Genomic DNA, 14,260 nt, shown 5'->3' with positions numbered 1-14,260 from the left:
GGGGAATGTTCCAGACATGGAACCACAGCTCTATTCAGAAGAGAGGGGATGCAAAACACAGGAGACTACCTGCAGGGAAACAGAACTTGGGAACTTGTGGAGTGGAATAGAGAACTCCAGATAATGTTTCTGCAGGGAGTCCCAGCAGGGAGCCCGAGCAGGGGGCCCCAGCAGGGAACCCGAGCAGGGGGCCCGAGCAGGGAGCCTGAGCAGGGGGTCCGAGCAGGGGGCCCGAGCAGGGGGCCCCAGCAGGCTCCAGGTGTGGTGGGGAACCAGCACCAGAGGGAGGAGGACACTGAACAGGACCTCTGTGTGTGGAACAGAAAACCCTCAAGAGACTGTCTCAGTGTTGGGGAAAAGAAGACTCAGTCTGTCAGGAGAGAGAAGCTAGCAGTGTGTCAGTGTAAGGAGTACACCCTCTGTCAAAGGACTTGTTTGTCCTTAGTCTGGGACATGGTGTCAGATGGACTGTTAACCATTGTCTGTGTCACCATCCGTAATCATGGGACAGGGAGAAAAGAGTTGACAAGTGTGTGTGTGTGTGTGTGTGTAAATCTGATCGTTTGTGTGTGTGAAAAAGTCTGTGTGTGTGTGTGTAAGCAGCAGCATATCAGCAGCTTTCGTACCAGCATTCCTACTCACCTCAGGTGCATATTCACATGGAAACCGTTCCTCTACTTGAGAGGTTGCATACATGTCAGTTACATGTAACATGTTTAAATAAGACACAGGACACGCCAACAACTGTCTTCCAACACGGACACAGCCACAGTACTTTGCAACACGCAACAGCAACATCCAACAACAGTTACCACGGACACCGACACAGATTTCGTGCTCTCCTGTTCCTGGACGAGGTCGTGGAGGTGAGAGGTCAAGAGGGCGGAGAGACTCGTTAGCTGCCATAATCAGGAGGTTTGCATGCATCCCAGCATGCATTGGTATAGATCTTAAAGAGACAGGAAGTATGTAACATATCTACACAAAAAGCGGACCCCCAACAGACGTGCACCCTGGACTGCGAGAGGGAGCCAGAAAGTCAGACAGCAAGTTGTTGACGCGAGGCTGGGCGCCTCCTGATGACATCATCTACCACCATGCAGTTCCGTAGTCACTTTGACCTCATCACCCCAGAGGGGAGGGAGGGGGTTCTGTATTACTGAGTCCCCCCATCTGCCAGACCTCTCACAAACACAGGATAATACCAGTGCTGCAGTGCAGTTTCACACAGTGGGCCAGTAAGACTCAGTGGGAGAAAGTCTCCCTCTGCTGGAAACAGAGGAAGAACTGAAACATCTATTAAGATGGAAACCCATACACCCTAGATCCAGGAAGACAACCCTAGGTCAGCAGTGTAAGAATGGGGGGGGGGGGGGGGGGGGGGGGGGGAGTACGGGTATGTGTGTGAATATTTGTGTATGATCGAATTCATTTGCATGAATTGCATTTAATTAAGTTGTTTCGGGAGAGGAGGTAGGGAGGGAATAGGCTAGTGCATGCTTCAAAATGTGTGTGTTAAAACCAAGGTGTGTGTGTGTATACAGGGGCCTCATAACCGTACAAAGTAAGCAATTGGCTTTGTACCTCCCTCCCCACCCGGCCCCCTCCCCACCCTGCCCTTTCCCCTGCCGGGCCCCTCCCCACCCTGCCCCCTCCCCTACCGGCCCCCTCCGCACCCGACCCCCTCCTCACCTGGCCCCCTCCCCACCCGGCCCCCTCCCCTACCGGCCCCCTCCGCACCCGACCCCCTCCTCACCTGGCCCCCTCCCCACCCGGCCCCCTCCCCTACCGGCCCCCTCCGCACCCGACCCCCTCCTCACCTGGCCCCCTCCCCACCCGGCCCCCTCCCCTACCAGCCCCCTCCGCACCCGACCCCCTCCTCACCTGGCCCCCTCCCCACCCGGCCCCCTCCCCACCCGGCCCCCTCCCCTACCGGCCCCCTCCCCACCCGACCCCCTCCTCACCCGGCCCCCTCCTCACCCCGCCCCCCTCCCCCGGCTACAGTGGCTCCAGACACATGGGCAGGTTGACGAAGGTGAACACGTTGTACTCGATAAGGATGGAGAAGCAGAGGAAGACTGCGTACAGGACCAACACGTACACCCCCAGCCTCAGGTCCAGCCTCCAGCCGTTCACATGGATGCCCAGCACCTGGGGGGGGGGAGGGGGGGAGGGGGGGCGGGGGTTGGAGGTGAGCAGAAGAGACAGAGGGTAGAGAATAGCTCAGTGGTAGTGCAAACATTTGAATGCAGATCAAGAGATTTATGGTTTTACTCCCCCCCCCCCCCCCCATATGTTGCTTTGGATAAAAGTGCGTCATGCAATCTTCCATGAACACATTATGATGATTATTGTAAACTGCATACCAAAACTGAAATAATGTACACACACGCATAGTACACAGACGTGAACTTCAGGGTGAACCGTGTGTACTTACAGTGAGAGCCACAGATCCCAGGAGCAGCACCACAGAATACACCAGCCCTCTGCTGTTAATCATCACCTGGAACGCGTCAAACACACACACATCACACACGTCACAAACACACACGCACACACAGACATCACAGACACAAGTCACATGTCACACACGTCACACGTCACACACACACGTCACACACACACACACACACAGGTCACACACAGGTCAGTGTAGCAGGTCAGTGAGCAGGGCAGAGCAGCAGAGGGGTGTGTGTTCCAGTACCTCGGAGCCGTAGTCCACAGCCATGGTCTGGATGGCCCAGGGTACCCCCAGACCCACCAGGATATCAAACACATTACTGCCTATGGTGTTGGACACAGCCATGTCCCCGAGACCTGCACACACACACACACACACACACACACACACACGCACACATATAAGGATAATGAAACCAATTAGGATGTGTGTGTGAGAGAGAAAAAAGAGAAAGAGAAAGAGAGAGGGGGTCATGGTGGTGTCTCCTACCTTGCCTGGCGACTATGAGACTGGCAATGCAGTCAGGAACACTGGTGCCCGCTGCCAGGAACGTGATGCCCATGATCACATCAGGAATACCCAGAGTGAAGCCTATGATAGTCACCTGCACACACACACACACACACACAGGACGAAACTGAGATTCCTGAGCGATAAAACCACCCACAAAACCTTCCTCCCTCCACCAGCACCACCCACTCACCATCCAGACCATGAAGTAGGAGAAGATGGCGATCCAGACAGTGGAGAGGAAGAAGGAGAGCAGGAAACAGCGCTCCCAGCGCGGTTTGGCACAGTCTGGCACGGTCAGGTACAGGAGCAGCAGGATGGGCCAGCACAGCAGCCACTTCACACGCTCCATGGCGCCCTCTAGAGGGACACAAGCAGCATTGTAGTTAGAGGGGGACGTGCTGCTGCTCTGCTACTCTCAGTTTGGCCATTCAAGTCACTTTCACTCTCCCTCCCTCCTTCCTCCCTTCCCCTTCTCGACTCTCCTCCCTCCCTCCCTCTCTCCTCCCCGTCCCCTCCTCTCCTTCCCCTCATCTTCTCCCTCCCTCCCTCCACCCTCCCCTCCTCCCTCCTCACCAGGGACAGTAAAGGGGGAGGCCAGTCCCACCTCCTCCTCCTCCTCGGCAGGTTTATCCTCCGCCACGCCTCCGTTCTCCAGCGTTTCTGTTTTACCGTCCAGCACCATGGTGGTGTCACCGTTGGATGCCTGCACCAGTCTCTGTTGCTGAAAACACACCACAAACACACACACACATACATATGATCACAAACACACACACACACACTTAATCAAACGTTATTGGTGAAGCCTCGTTCACAAGGTGACATGAGGATGATCCTACCTCATTGATGATCAATCGGCTGGCCATGCGGAGGCGTGTCTTAGGTCCAAAGTGATTGGTTATCATCACGCGTAGTCCCGCCTCTGGGAAGCGGTAGTGTGGTGGGCTGGAGCTGATCATCTCATCCACCATCACCACTGAGCCGCTGCTGTACGACTTGGCAGGCTTCACTGGAGAGACAAACGCACACACACAGACGCACAGGGACACACGAGCATTCACACAGACAGGCACAAGTGTGCACACATTGACGCACACACGTGACAGGGTGTGTCAGGAGAGACACAGCGTGACAGCAGCTGAGTTCAAGACCCGTGTACAAACTGACAGATGGCCTCATCAATCGCTTGAGTGACACACACACACACATACACACACACGCACATACACACACACACACACAGTACCTGATATTTGAGTGATTGAAAGCGATATCAAACTGAGAACAGGTTGACAGACAACACAGCACACAACTACATTACCCAGCAGGTGTAGCAGGCCCAGAGCCATCGGCCAGGGCAGGGCCAGGGGTCAGGGGTCAGGGCAGGTTTAGTAAGGCTACACAGACAGGCACCCAGAGAAGATTATCAAAGTGCTGTGCTACAGCTGAGAGATAGAGAGGTTAGCTGTACACGAGAAGAAATTAAGGAAACAATCAAAAGGGGTGTAAGAGGAGGAGGTGGAGGAGTAGGATGAGGTGGAGGAGAGTGGAGAAGGGGGGTAAAAAGAGGAAGGAGGAGGAAGAGCAGAAGGAGAAGGAGAAGGAGGAGGAAACCGAAGAGGAGCCAAAAAGAGAGATCAAAGACCCAGGATTCAGGGTTCTAGATCAAGGCTTCCAGATTGGGGTTCTAGAGCAGATTAGAGCATATGCAGCCAAACAGAGCCCAGCTGCAGAAGCCTCCAGAGGAGTTGGGGGCAGAGCTGGAAGAGTTGGAGTCCCAGTAGAGAAGCACTCAGCCTGGGTTTGGCGGGGGCATGGCAAGGGTGTGTCCAGCCTGTCGGAGTAGCTTTACCTGGGGGAAGGAGCGGTGTGGAAGGGTCGTCCCAAATGCTGTCATAGCAACCATTACCATCTTCCAGCTCGCTGCTTGCCGTATTCCCATTGGCCAGTGATTTCTCTTCCTTTCCTGAGAAGTAGCTCTGTAACTGGGAGTTGAACCTGGAGCAGGAAACAGACCATGCGGTCGGTTTGTGTGAGTGTGTGTGCTTTGTTAGTGTGTGTCCGTGTGTCTTATTTGGTGTCTTTTACTCACTTCATGATTAGGATGTAGCCAGAGTACATCACCACCAGAATCAGGCTCTCCCACCTGCACAGACAGACACACATTACACTCACTCACACACACACACACACACTCCTCACACAAACCACACGCACATAAACACAGACAATGCAGGGTACTCACCACACTATCTTTCCATCGTAGATAAACTGAGGAGAGGGGGAGGAGACAGAAGAGTGTTTTAGACTCATCTGTGCCGACAAGAAACAGAGAGAAAACGAGGGAGGATGGGACTTACCGCTATCAGAGCGACCACAGACAGCGTGTAGTAGAGCGAGTCCCGGAACACGGAAAACTTGGTCAGGTAGACCACCTGTAGTGAGGAGAGTGCAGATCGATCAGATCCATCAATCACAGCCATTTTTCATAACATCCTTGTAAACAGTGTTTGAAGGATGTTACACTGGGTTGTCTGTGGCAGACCAGAGAGAACAGAAGCCATGTTCTCTTTCTCTCTCCCTCCCTCTGCTCTCTCTCATCCTTGCTAGGTCATCCTCTCTCCTATCATGTGGACCAGGTCATGTTAGCGTGCTACTTCGAAAGGTCAGAGTCCTTAAATCTGTAGTTCAATCAGCAGCTCAGTCACACACACCACACTACATTACACAACACACACGGTCCAGCCTAGTCTAGTCCTGACTGATCCAGTCTAGTCTAGTCCTGATTAGTCAAGTCAAGTCCACACTAGTCCAGTCCAGAGAGTGTGGAAGCAGGACTTCTAAACAGCCTGACTGCAAGAGTGATTCTATTGGTTTGGAATTCTCTTATCTAACACAAAGCTGTTTCTTTTCTGACTTTGTAAGGATGAAGATGCCTTCTGGATCTCCTGCAGTCTGTTCATCCCAGCCTGCCTTGTGAGGAGTGAGCGATGGAAGTGTGTGAAGTGAAGTCGTGTCGGCCGACACTAGCTAACTGTTCTCTAAAGAAACTCCTACTGAAAGTCACTCTAATGGCCGCAGGCTGCATTTACTCTAGCTTCAACACACATACACACACACACACTGACACGCACACACAAACACCCTAGCACACACACCAACACCCGTCCTTTAGTAGAAGAGCCAGCAACAGGACAGTACTGTAGAGAGTAAAGTGTTGGACGGGTGACAGGAGAACGGTGTAGCAAAGGGACAGAGAATGTAGCGCCCCCACCTGGCCTGCGAAGATACCACACACTCCGATGATACACAGGATGTTGAAGACTGCAGAGCCCACGATGGTCCCCACTCCCACATCCCCGTGGGTGATAAACACACCTGCACGCACACACACACAAACACACATTATCAACGTGGTTTATAAAGAAATTAAGAGAAAGAAAGAGAGACAGAGAGAAAGCGAAAGAAAGGCAGAAAGAGAGACACAGACAGACAGACAGAGAGACCGAACTCACCAATGACAGAAGCAAACAGCTCGGGGGCGGAGCTTCCAGCGGCCATGAAGGTGGCACCAGCCACGTCCTCACTCAGATCCAGTTTCTGACGGACCGAGACGAAGAGAGAAGAAGAGAAGGATGAGGTGTTGGAGGACAGGGTGGTGAGTCAGTAGTGAGGAGGAGTGGGAGGAAGGAGAGGAGCTGGAGGGGGTCTTACCTCACAGATCTTGTCCAGAGACATAACAAAGTAGTCATCACACACAATGGCCAGAGCCAGGAACATGTAGAGAGCCTGGGAGACACAGAGAGAGATGAGAGAAAGATGGATAAATAGGATGGATAACATCTTTAAAGCAACAGTCTACCGAGGCATATATGGCACGTTTGACACACGCCACGCGTGTCTCTTACCGCAAAAATGTGTAGCAGCACGGCTCCTTGTGTGCGTTGTCTGTTGGTGAACATGTCTTCGGGAAATTCATGGACAGCTGCAAGTCAAAACACACACTCGTTTTGGACTACTGACGCACACACACACATGTACGCACGCAACCCAGTCCAAACTAGCACACCCTGTAACCCAGGTCAACCATCACTCACTCTCTCTGCATCCCTCTCTCCACTCCTCTCTTCAAGCTCAAGTTCAAGTCTTTTATTGTCAGATGAGCAGAACAACACAAGGTCAGACTGGGCTCTGAAATTCTTGGGACAAGACAACGCAAAGCAACCTGGCATGACATATACATCTATGAAAAGCAAAAATATAATAAACCTCCTAAATATTCAAAATAATATACAATACACAGTACAGTATACTAAACCTCTAATACACATATTAACCTATACTAACCTTGTAAACCTATACTAACCTAGAGACAGAGGCCTACAATTAGTGCAATAGTGCAAAATTGCTGACAGTATGTAAAGGGGCTTGTGAATAGTGTATCAATGTCCATATCAATGTCCATTCAGAAGCCTGATGGCCTTTGGAAAGAAATTGTTGTCCAGTCTGCGTGTGTGAGACCGAATGCTTTGGTATCGCCTGCCAGGAGGCAACGGGGTAAAAAGACTGAAGGATGGGCGGTGACAGTCTGTTAGAAGACTCTTCTCTCCCTCTCTCCTATCTGGATTGTGTGGGGCTACAGCCCAGCAGGCGGGAAATGGCCTTGAGACGCACACACAGGAGGCATACTCAGGCTTTAATCACAGCTTCACACACAGAGAACACACACACACAGAGAGAACACACACAGAGAACACACACACAGAGAACACACGCAGAGAACACACACATACATACATACACATACACACACGTACACATACATACACAAATACACGTTTACACATATCCATACACACACATATATACACGTACACCATGCTAATCATTCTCAGCACTTGCGCCACTACAGGCACAAAGTCGATCACATGGAATATTTCACATGGTACCACAATGTAGCCTTGATCAGGTTTCCACTATCCATTTGCCCATCCCTCTCTCTTTCCCTTTTTTTCTCCTCTCTCTCCTTCTTTCCTTTCTCATCCTCCTCTTTCTCTTCCCTTCACTCCCCCTCCCTCCCCTCAAATCAGAGGACGTGAGAAGGTCATCTCCTGTTAAGGGAATCTCTCTGGAATAGTACGGGCAGCCAAACACACACACGCACAGACACACACTCCCACGCACACACACACTCCACCCAAGCTGTGTCTCTACAGTCCCACCAGCTGTCCCTGCCCACCAGTAGAGTGTTTGCCGGATGTTTGCATGTCGTTGAGTCTGTTTGTGAGTCGTGTGTGAGTCGTCTGTGAGTCTGTTTGTGAGTCGTGTGTGAGTCTTGTGTGAGTCGTCGTTGAGTCTGTTTGTGAGTAGTGTGTGAGTCGTGTGTGAGTCGTCTGTGAGTCTGTTTGTGAGTAGTGTGTGAGTCGTGTGTGGATACAAGGAATGGTTTGACACATAGATCTTAGTCCAGCTCATTTACCTCTAGTTTAACTACAACATCCTCAACACAAATAGGGTGGTAGAGAGGCTCATGAGATGGAGCCGATAACACGCACACACACACACACACACACAGGTATGGAGTGTAGGACTGTCCATGCAAATCAACTGCATGAACAGACAGATGACTGACTACTGTTGCCATGTTTGGATGTGTGTTTGTTTATTGTCTTTTGTTAAACAGCAGATGTCGTTTCTCAGATCATCCTAAATTTAAACCCTTCATCTGAACCCTGACCCCTTAAGACCATGGAGACTCTCTCTGTTGCCCTCTTGTCCTCCCTTTCTACTGCCATGTCTGTCTGACCATCTAACTGTCTGTGCACCCTGTCAACCTATCTCTTCAAAATGTCTGTTTGTTCATCTCCATGTATGACCATCTACTTGCATACCTGTCTATTTTTCACTGTCTCTCTACCCGTCTGTCTATCTGTCTGTCTGTCTGTCTGTCTCTGTCTGTCTGTCTGTCTCCTTGCCCATCTACCTGTCTGTCTGTCTGTCTGCCCATCTGTCTGTCTGTCTGTCTATCTGTCCATGTCCAGACAGTGTTCCTCTCAGTCCTCCACTAGAAGTGTCGCTCTAGTGATAATTACAGAGGGGCAGAACCCTCAGACCCACACCATAAACACAGGCCATGCAGCACACACATATCATGGAACACAGGCCAGGCAGCGCACACACACACACACACATACCACCATACACACACCAGGAACACAGGGCAGGCCATACACTCAAACACGCATTCAAGAGAAATTCAAGCCAGGCTGCAAACATACAACCCAGTACAGCTACTCCCCTACACACCCTCACCACCAACCTTTGTCTATAGAACCCAAACCCCCACCAGGTCAGGAGGGCATTCTTTGGTCTAACTGTAGAAGTCTAACTTCTCTTGCTGAAGGTTGACAGCTCAAACTTCACCTGACCCAGCTTTAAAGCGCACCCAGAGTATAGAAAAACCACAGAACTATGAGATCACAACAAACTACAATTACACATCTTAGTATTTATTCATAGACCAGATGTATTCATAGACCACTCTCCACCCAGCTTGCCAGCCACTGTGTGCTGTGCTTCTAAATATAGCCTCCCCTCCTCATCCTGGGTGTGTTTCTGCAGCGTGTGGTCCTGATGCTGTGTTACTATCTATAGTCTGCTGCTGGTCAGGGGCTGTCGGTTGCTCTCATCCACGACAGGGAGCGAACCACTCTGAGCATCATCTATTATGCAGGACTGGGCACACATGCAACATATGAGAGGCAAGAGGGACATTCATGCAGTCACTGTAAATACAGTATGGGCAATTATATGGGTAAATGTGTGAGTATCCATATATGTGTATGTGTAAGTGTGCTTGTCTGTGTAAAGGTGTGTGTGTCTGTGTGTTCGTATGTGTATTTATGTGAGTAAATGTGCGTGTGTGTGCTGGTGTGTGAGGGTGTGTGTGTATAGATGTGTGTGTGTATGCAGGTGTGTGTGTGTGTGTGTTCTACCTGGTTCAGTACAGTTCTTGGCCAGTGTGTCGTTGTCATCGTCCACCGCCATCAGTCTTCGCCCCAACAGATCAGGAGTCCCCACCAGGCTCCTGCTAGTGTCAAGGACCAACCCATGACCTGCAACACACACACACACACACACACACACTCTCAGAGTCAAGGCAAGAAGCATAGTGTATTTGTTCCTCCCCAAGTATGTGTGTATGTGTGTGTTTGTGTGTGTGTATGTCAGAAAGAGAGGGAAAAAATTAAAGAAAGAGAGAGAAGGAGAGAGAGTGAGAGAGCGAGAGAGAGTGAGAGCGAGAAAGGGAGAGAGAGGGAGAGAGTGAGAAAGGCGATGGATTAGCATATTTCAGACATATGACTGGGCTCTAGTCGTAATGAGGTTATTAAACCTCACATTCCCCTATTAATCTGAAGGGAGGTGGGAGACAGGGAAACACAGGGGTGAAGGTGAGTGAGGAGGGGTATGGGGGGTGGGGTAAGGACAGGGAATGGGGGAGCAGTGTAGGGAGAGAGGTGGGTGAGGAGAGGGAGCAGGTGAGGAGTGTGGGTAGGGAGGTGGGATGGGGAAGGGAGGGAGGATTGTTAAGGAGGGAGGTAAAGGGAGGCCAGAGAACCAGACCTGAGGGACAGCGGGGTGGGGGGGGGGGGGGGGGTGAGAGAGGAGATATTCAGTGTCAACACCTAATCTCACTAGTAAAGAGAGAGACAGCCAATGGAATAATGTTTAAATATATTCTTTCTTTCCTCCCTCCTTCCCTCCAAATGATACCCATCTGTCATTACTCGTCAGGTGCAGTATAAGTATAACGACGCAATAAAGCTTTTATTCGGCGGTAATGAAGGATACTAAATCTATCAATTAGCACTGTGTCCTGCCAGAGCGAGGAACTACACACGCACACACACAGACACACACACACACACATTAATATGCAAACACGCGAGCACACACTCCCTGCGACTACCTATACACGTGAGACGGGCCAGCCCATAGGTAGCCCGTGTGAATCGGTCGGTGAGGATACACCCACTCAGACACGGTATGTGAGGGAGCGGATGACCTAGCCTTGCCCGGTAGCTTAATCCTGTCCCGCGCACTCTACAGCCTACATTCCGTTGTCTAGTTGAGAATGTAAGAATCTTCTCTAAATGGGACACAGCGAATGATCCAAATAACACGCACAATGAAGAACACAAAAGCGCGCGCACACGCATACACACAAATAGGCACCTTCATCCGATTCAGGAGCAGTGTAAAATCCGTCTTATATTTTCCATTGCTCATGACAACAGCCTATACACGGGCACGCCATGGCATTCTTATCTAATTCTAGTCCCGTTATGAAATAGGCACTGGGCTACTGCTGCACCAACCGGCCCCGTCTCTCGCGGTCTGTATCTCACCTGTTAGGCTGAGTAGAGCGGACATGCACCACGTCAGGCACAGTACACTGCTGATGAAACACACTTGGATAAAAAGCATTTGCCTCCTCTTGCGAACTTTAAATATTTTGGTAATGATGGTCTTTTTTGACACGGTGCAGCTCCGGTCCGGCTCCATGCTTGTGTGCGCTTGCGGTGGCGGTGGACCAACCTCCCCTCCGCGTTAAAGCTGCCGCCCCCCTTGGCGGTGCAGATGGTGCGGACCGCAGGAATCTCCCGAGTTTCACACCGTGAGAGATCGAGGTGCCGATGCCGATATCATCTCAAATGGCCGAGTCGCAAATACAGACAGAGGCAGCGGAGCGAGCTGCTCGCCCATGTGAACGTGTGAGCTCAGTCTCGGTAACCACCGGGGAAACGCTCCTATGATGCTGGATTATTAAAACGCTTCGTGAGAATTGTATCCCGTGGAAAGAGAAGGATTGAACGTTTTTTCATCAGATGAAATTATAATATTTCTCCGTTCTGTTCAGCAAAGACTGAAGCACTGTGTTTAATAGCATATTCCAACAATGTTTTATAACCTATCAAACCACCTTTTCATCCTAAAAACAGCAGTATTGGGCTACTAAAGTGTCCTCGATTGCACCCACTTTCCGCGCAGATTCATTTCACTGTTCACGGAGGAAATGTCATCACCGTTCCGTGTCGTTCCGGTCCAGTTCTCGTATCTAGACCCCCAAACCTCCCGGACTGAAGCGGTTTCAGTAAAGAATATTAGCTCATCATCCCGCTCGCTCGCTGGCTCGCTCTCTTATACCATCGCAGCCTCGCGCCCAACAGTAACTTCTCCGCGGGAGTGATGCCAGGACACGTGACAACGGCCTCTCGGCTTTGTAGTGATATTTTCTATAGTGTTATATCTCTACAGATACCCCTCTCTCCCTTCTCCCTCTCCAAAGCTGTAATGGAGCAGCAGAGCAGCCCAGTCCATCTTTTAAGATCTCTCTCTCTCTCTCTCTCTCTCTCTCTCTCTCTCTCTCTCTCTCTCTCTCTCTCTCTCTCTCTCTCTCTCTCTCTCTCTCTCTCTCTCTCTCTCTCTCTCTCTGCCTCCTACCCCTGTGGAGAATCAGTACACAGGCGGTCAATGTGGGAACTCAGACACAGTACCTACCATGGCCATGACCATGACCAAGGATGACCTTAGAGTGGTGACTAAGGCCGTTCCAGATAGGGCTTCATCACGTGTTAGCTGCTGCCTCAGAGAGGTCATCTTCAAACAGGTCTCTCTGTGTCGAGGCCTGGAAAATGATGAACACTTAAAACACAACACTGATAAACACCCATCCCCTTCTCCACCACACACACTCAGACACACACACAAACACACGAACACACACACACACACACACACACGAATACACACTACCCCAGACAGGGGTAGTCTCAAACTCTTTTATGCTTTTCTTTAGAGTCTCTTTCTTCTGTGTAGATCTGCTTGTAGAAGACAACAGTAACAGAACGTGAAGGAGGAGAGGAGGATGAGAGTGGTTCTGCCAGAGGGAGGGACTCTCACACAAAGGAGGAAGTGTTATGTTTACATCTTTCTAGCTCCTTCCCTCTCTCCGTCTTTCATAACCCCACCCCCAGGGTGTTACGCTGGTCACATGCTGCTCTCAGGTGATAAAGCGCCTGATTGGTCAGGGAAAAGGACCTCATCTCAGGTCAGATCCCCTCAGGTGGAGGGGTAGATTGGTACATCTGCCGGGGCAGCATAGCCGGGTGGGGCAGTGGAGCTGGGTGGAGCACTAACTTTGTCTACTCAAGTTAGGTATGTCTTCTTCTGTGGATTATGGACATATTCTCTCTCTCTCTCTCTCTCTCTCTCTCTCTCTCTCTCTCTCTCTCTCTCTCTCTCTCTCTCTCTCTCTCTCTCTCTCACACACACGCACATGCTTCAGAGTCCTTCTAGGAACTACATGCAGTTAGCCATACTTGTTTATGCTGCGCTATCTTATAGTAGTCATGGTGGTCACATGTTCTTAGCGTGCAGTGGTGTTGATAATGAGGATTTCACATTCCGGAGGTCTCTGTGAAGTGTCCGCCATGCCCCAAGACAACCCAACCTCACTTCATACCCCATAGCCCCACATCCTACACACCCAAGCCCCTCTCCAACCTAGCCCCCCGCTATACAGGACAGCCCCACACCCTCCAGCCTGACACACTGAGCCGTGCGGTGCAGTGACGCCATCCGTCCAGCAGACACAGCTCCTGGTTCTATAGGGGAGCACAGGACAACAGCAGCCACAGCTCCTGGTTCTGTAGAGGAGGGAGGACAGGACAACAGCAGCCACAGCTCCTGGTTCTGTAGAGGAGGGAGGACAGGACAACAGCAGCCACAGCTCCTGGTTCTGTAGAGGAGGGAGGACAGGACAACAGCAGCCACAGCTCCTGGTTCTGTAGAGGAGGGAGGACAGGACAACAGCAGCCACAGCTCCTGGTTCTCTAAAGGAGGGAGGACAGACCCCTGCTCCTTCAGTCGGCTGTTCCCCGCCCCCTCTTCTGCATGGGTGTGTGTTTCTGTCAGTGTGTATTTCTCTGTGTGTATGTCTGTGTGTGTGTATTTCTCTGTGTGTATGTCTGTGTGTGCGAGAGTGAGTCAGTGTCCACTGACCTGCAGTTGGACATCATGAATTGCTGACATTCTCTATACATGTGTGACACACAGAGAGGCACAGTCTGTGTGAAAGTAAGTATGAGATATTGTGTGTGCGTGTGAGTCAATGCGTGCATGAGTCCCAGCATGCAGGGTCAGCTGACGAGGATTTGGAGCGAGAGGCACCAGACTAGACCATCAGCTGAGAGCTCAGCAGGAAATACATTGTAATACGCTGTG

The 14,260-nt window shown here is 51.0% G+C and overlaps 1 protein-coding gene across 1 annotated transcript; it reads right to left on the bottom strand.

The window, feature by feature from the left end:
* Nucleotides 1-1,997: 1,997 nt before the first annotated feature.
* Nucleotides 1,998-12,343, bottom strand: slc24a4a (solute carrier family 24 member 4a). The gene is made up of 17 exons (XM_047014404.1): nucleotides 11,383-12,343; nucleotides 9,970-10,089; nucleotides 6,883-6,959; nucleotides 6,689-6,763; nucleotides 6,490-6,574; nucleotides 6,249-6,352; nucleotides 5,335-5,409; nucleotides 5,220-5,245; nucleotides 5,067-5,120; nucleotides 4,827-4,972; nucleotides 3,814-3,983; nucleotides 3,548-3,695; nucleotides 3,165-3,331; nucleotides 2,951-3,065; nucleotides 2,705-2,817; nucleotides 2,438-2,503; nucleotides 1,998-2,151 (listed from the first exon to the last, which is right to left on the bottom strand). The coding sequence occupies exons 1-17, from the start codon at nucleotides 11,537-11,539 to the stop codon at nucleotides 1,999-2,001; spliced, it is 1,851 nt and encodes a 616-aa protein (XP_046870360.1). The 5' UTR covers nucleotides 11,540-12,343; the 3' UTR covers nucleotide 1,998.
* Between the last annotated feature and the right edge of the window lie 1,917 nt (nucleotides 12,344-14,260).

This window comes from Hypomesus transpacificus, chromosome 3 (genome assembly GCF_021917145.1).
Source record: "Hypomesus transpacificus isolate Combined female chromosome 3, fHypTra1, whole genome shotgun sequence".
In the NCBI taxonomy this organism is placed as follows: Eukaryota; Metazoa; Chordata; class Actinopteri; order Osmeriformes; family Osmeridae; genus Hypomesus; species Hypomesus transpacificus.
Note: the sequence above shows the minus strand (reverse complement) of the source record. Positions and strands in the feature narration are given on the sequence as shown.

What these genes read in the sequence shown, in the direction of transcription:
- slc24a4a (XM_047014404.1), bottom strand. Translation starts at nt 11,539, where the DNA reads ATGGAGCCGGACCGGAGCTGCACCGTGTCAAAAAAGACCATCATTACC. An exon ending in TACGATGGAAAGATAGTGTG is followed by an intron (nt 5,121 to 5,219) that starts GTGAGTACCCTG and finishes CTGTCTGTGCAG; the next exon opens with GTGGGAGAGCCTGATTCTGG. An exon ending in CTGTGGACTACGGCTCCGAG is followed by an intron (nt 2,504 to 2,704) that starts GTACTGGAACAC and finishes GACGCGTTCCAG; the next exon opens with GTGATGATTAACAGCAGAGG.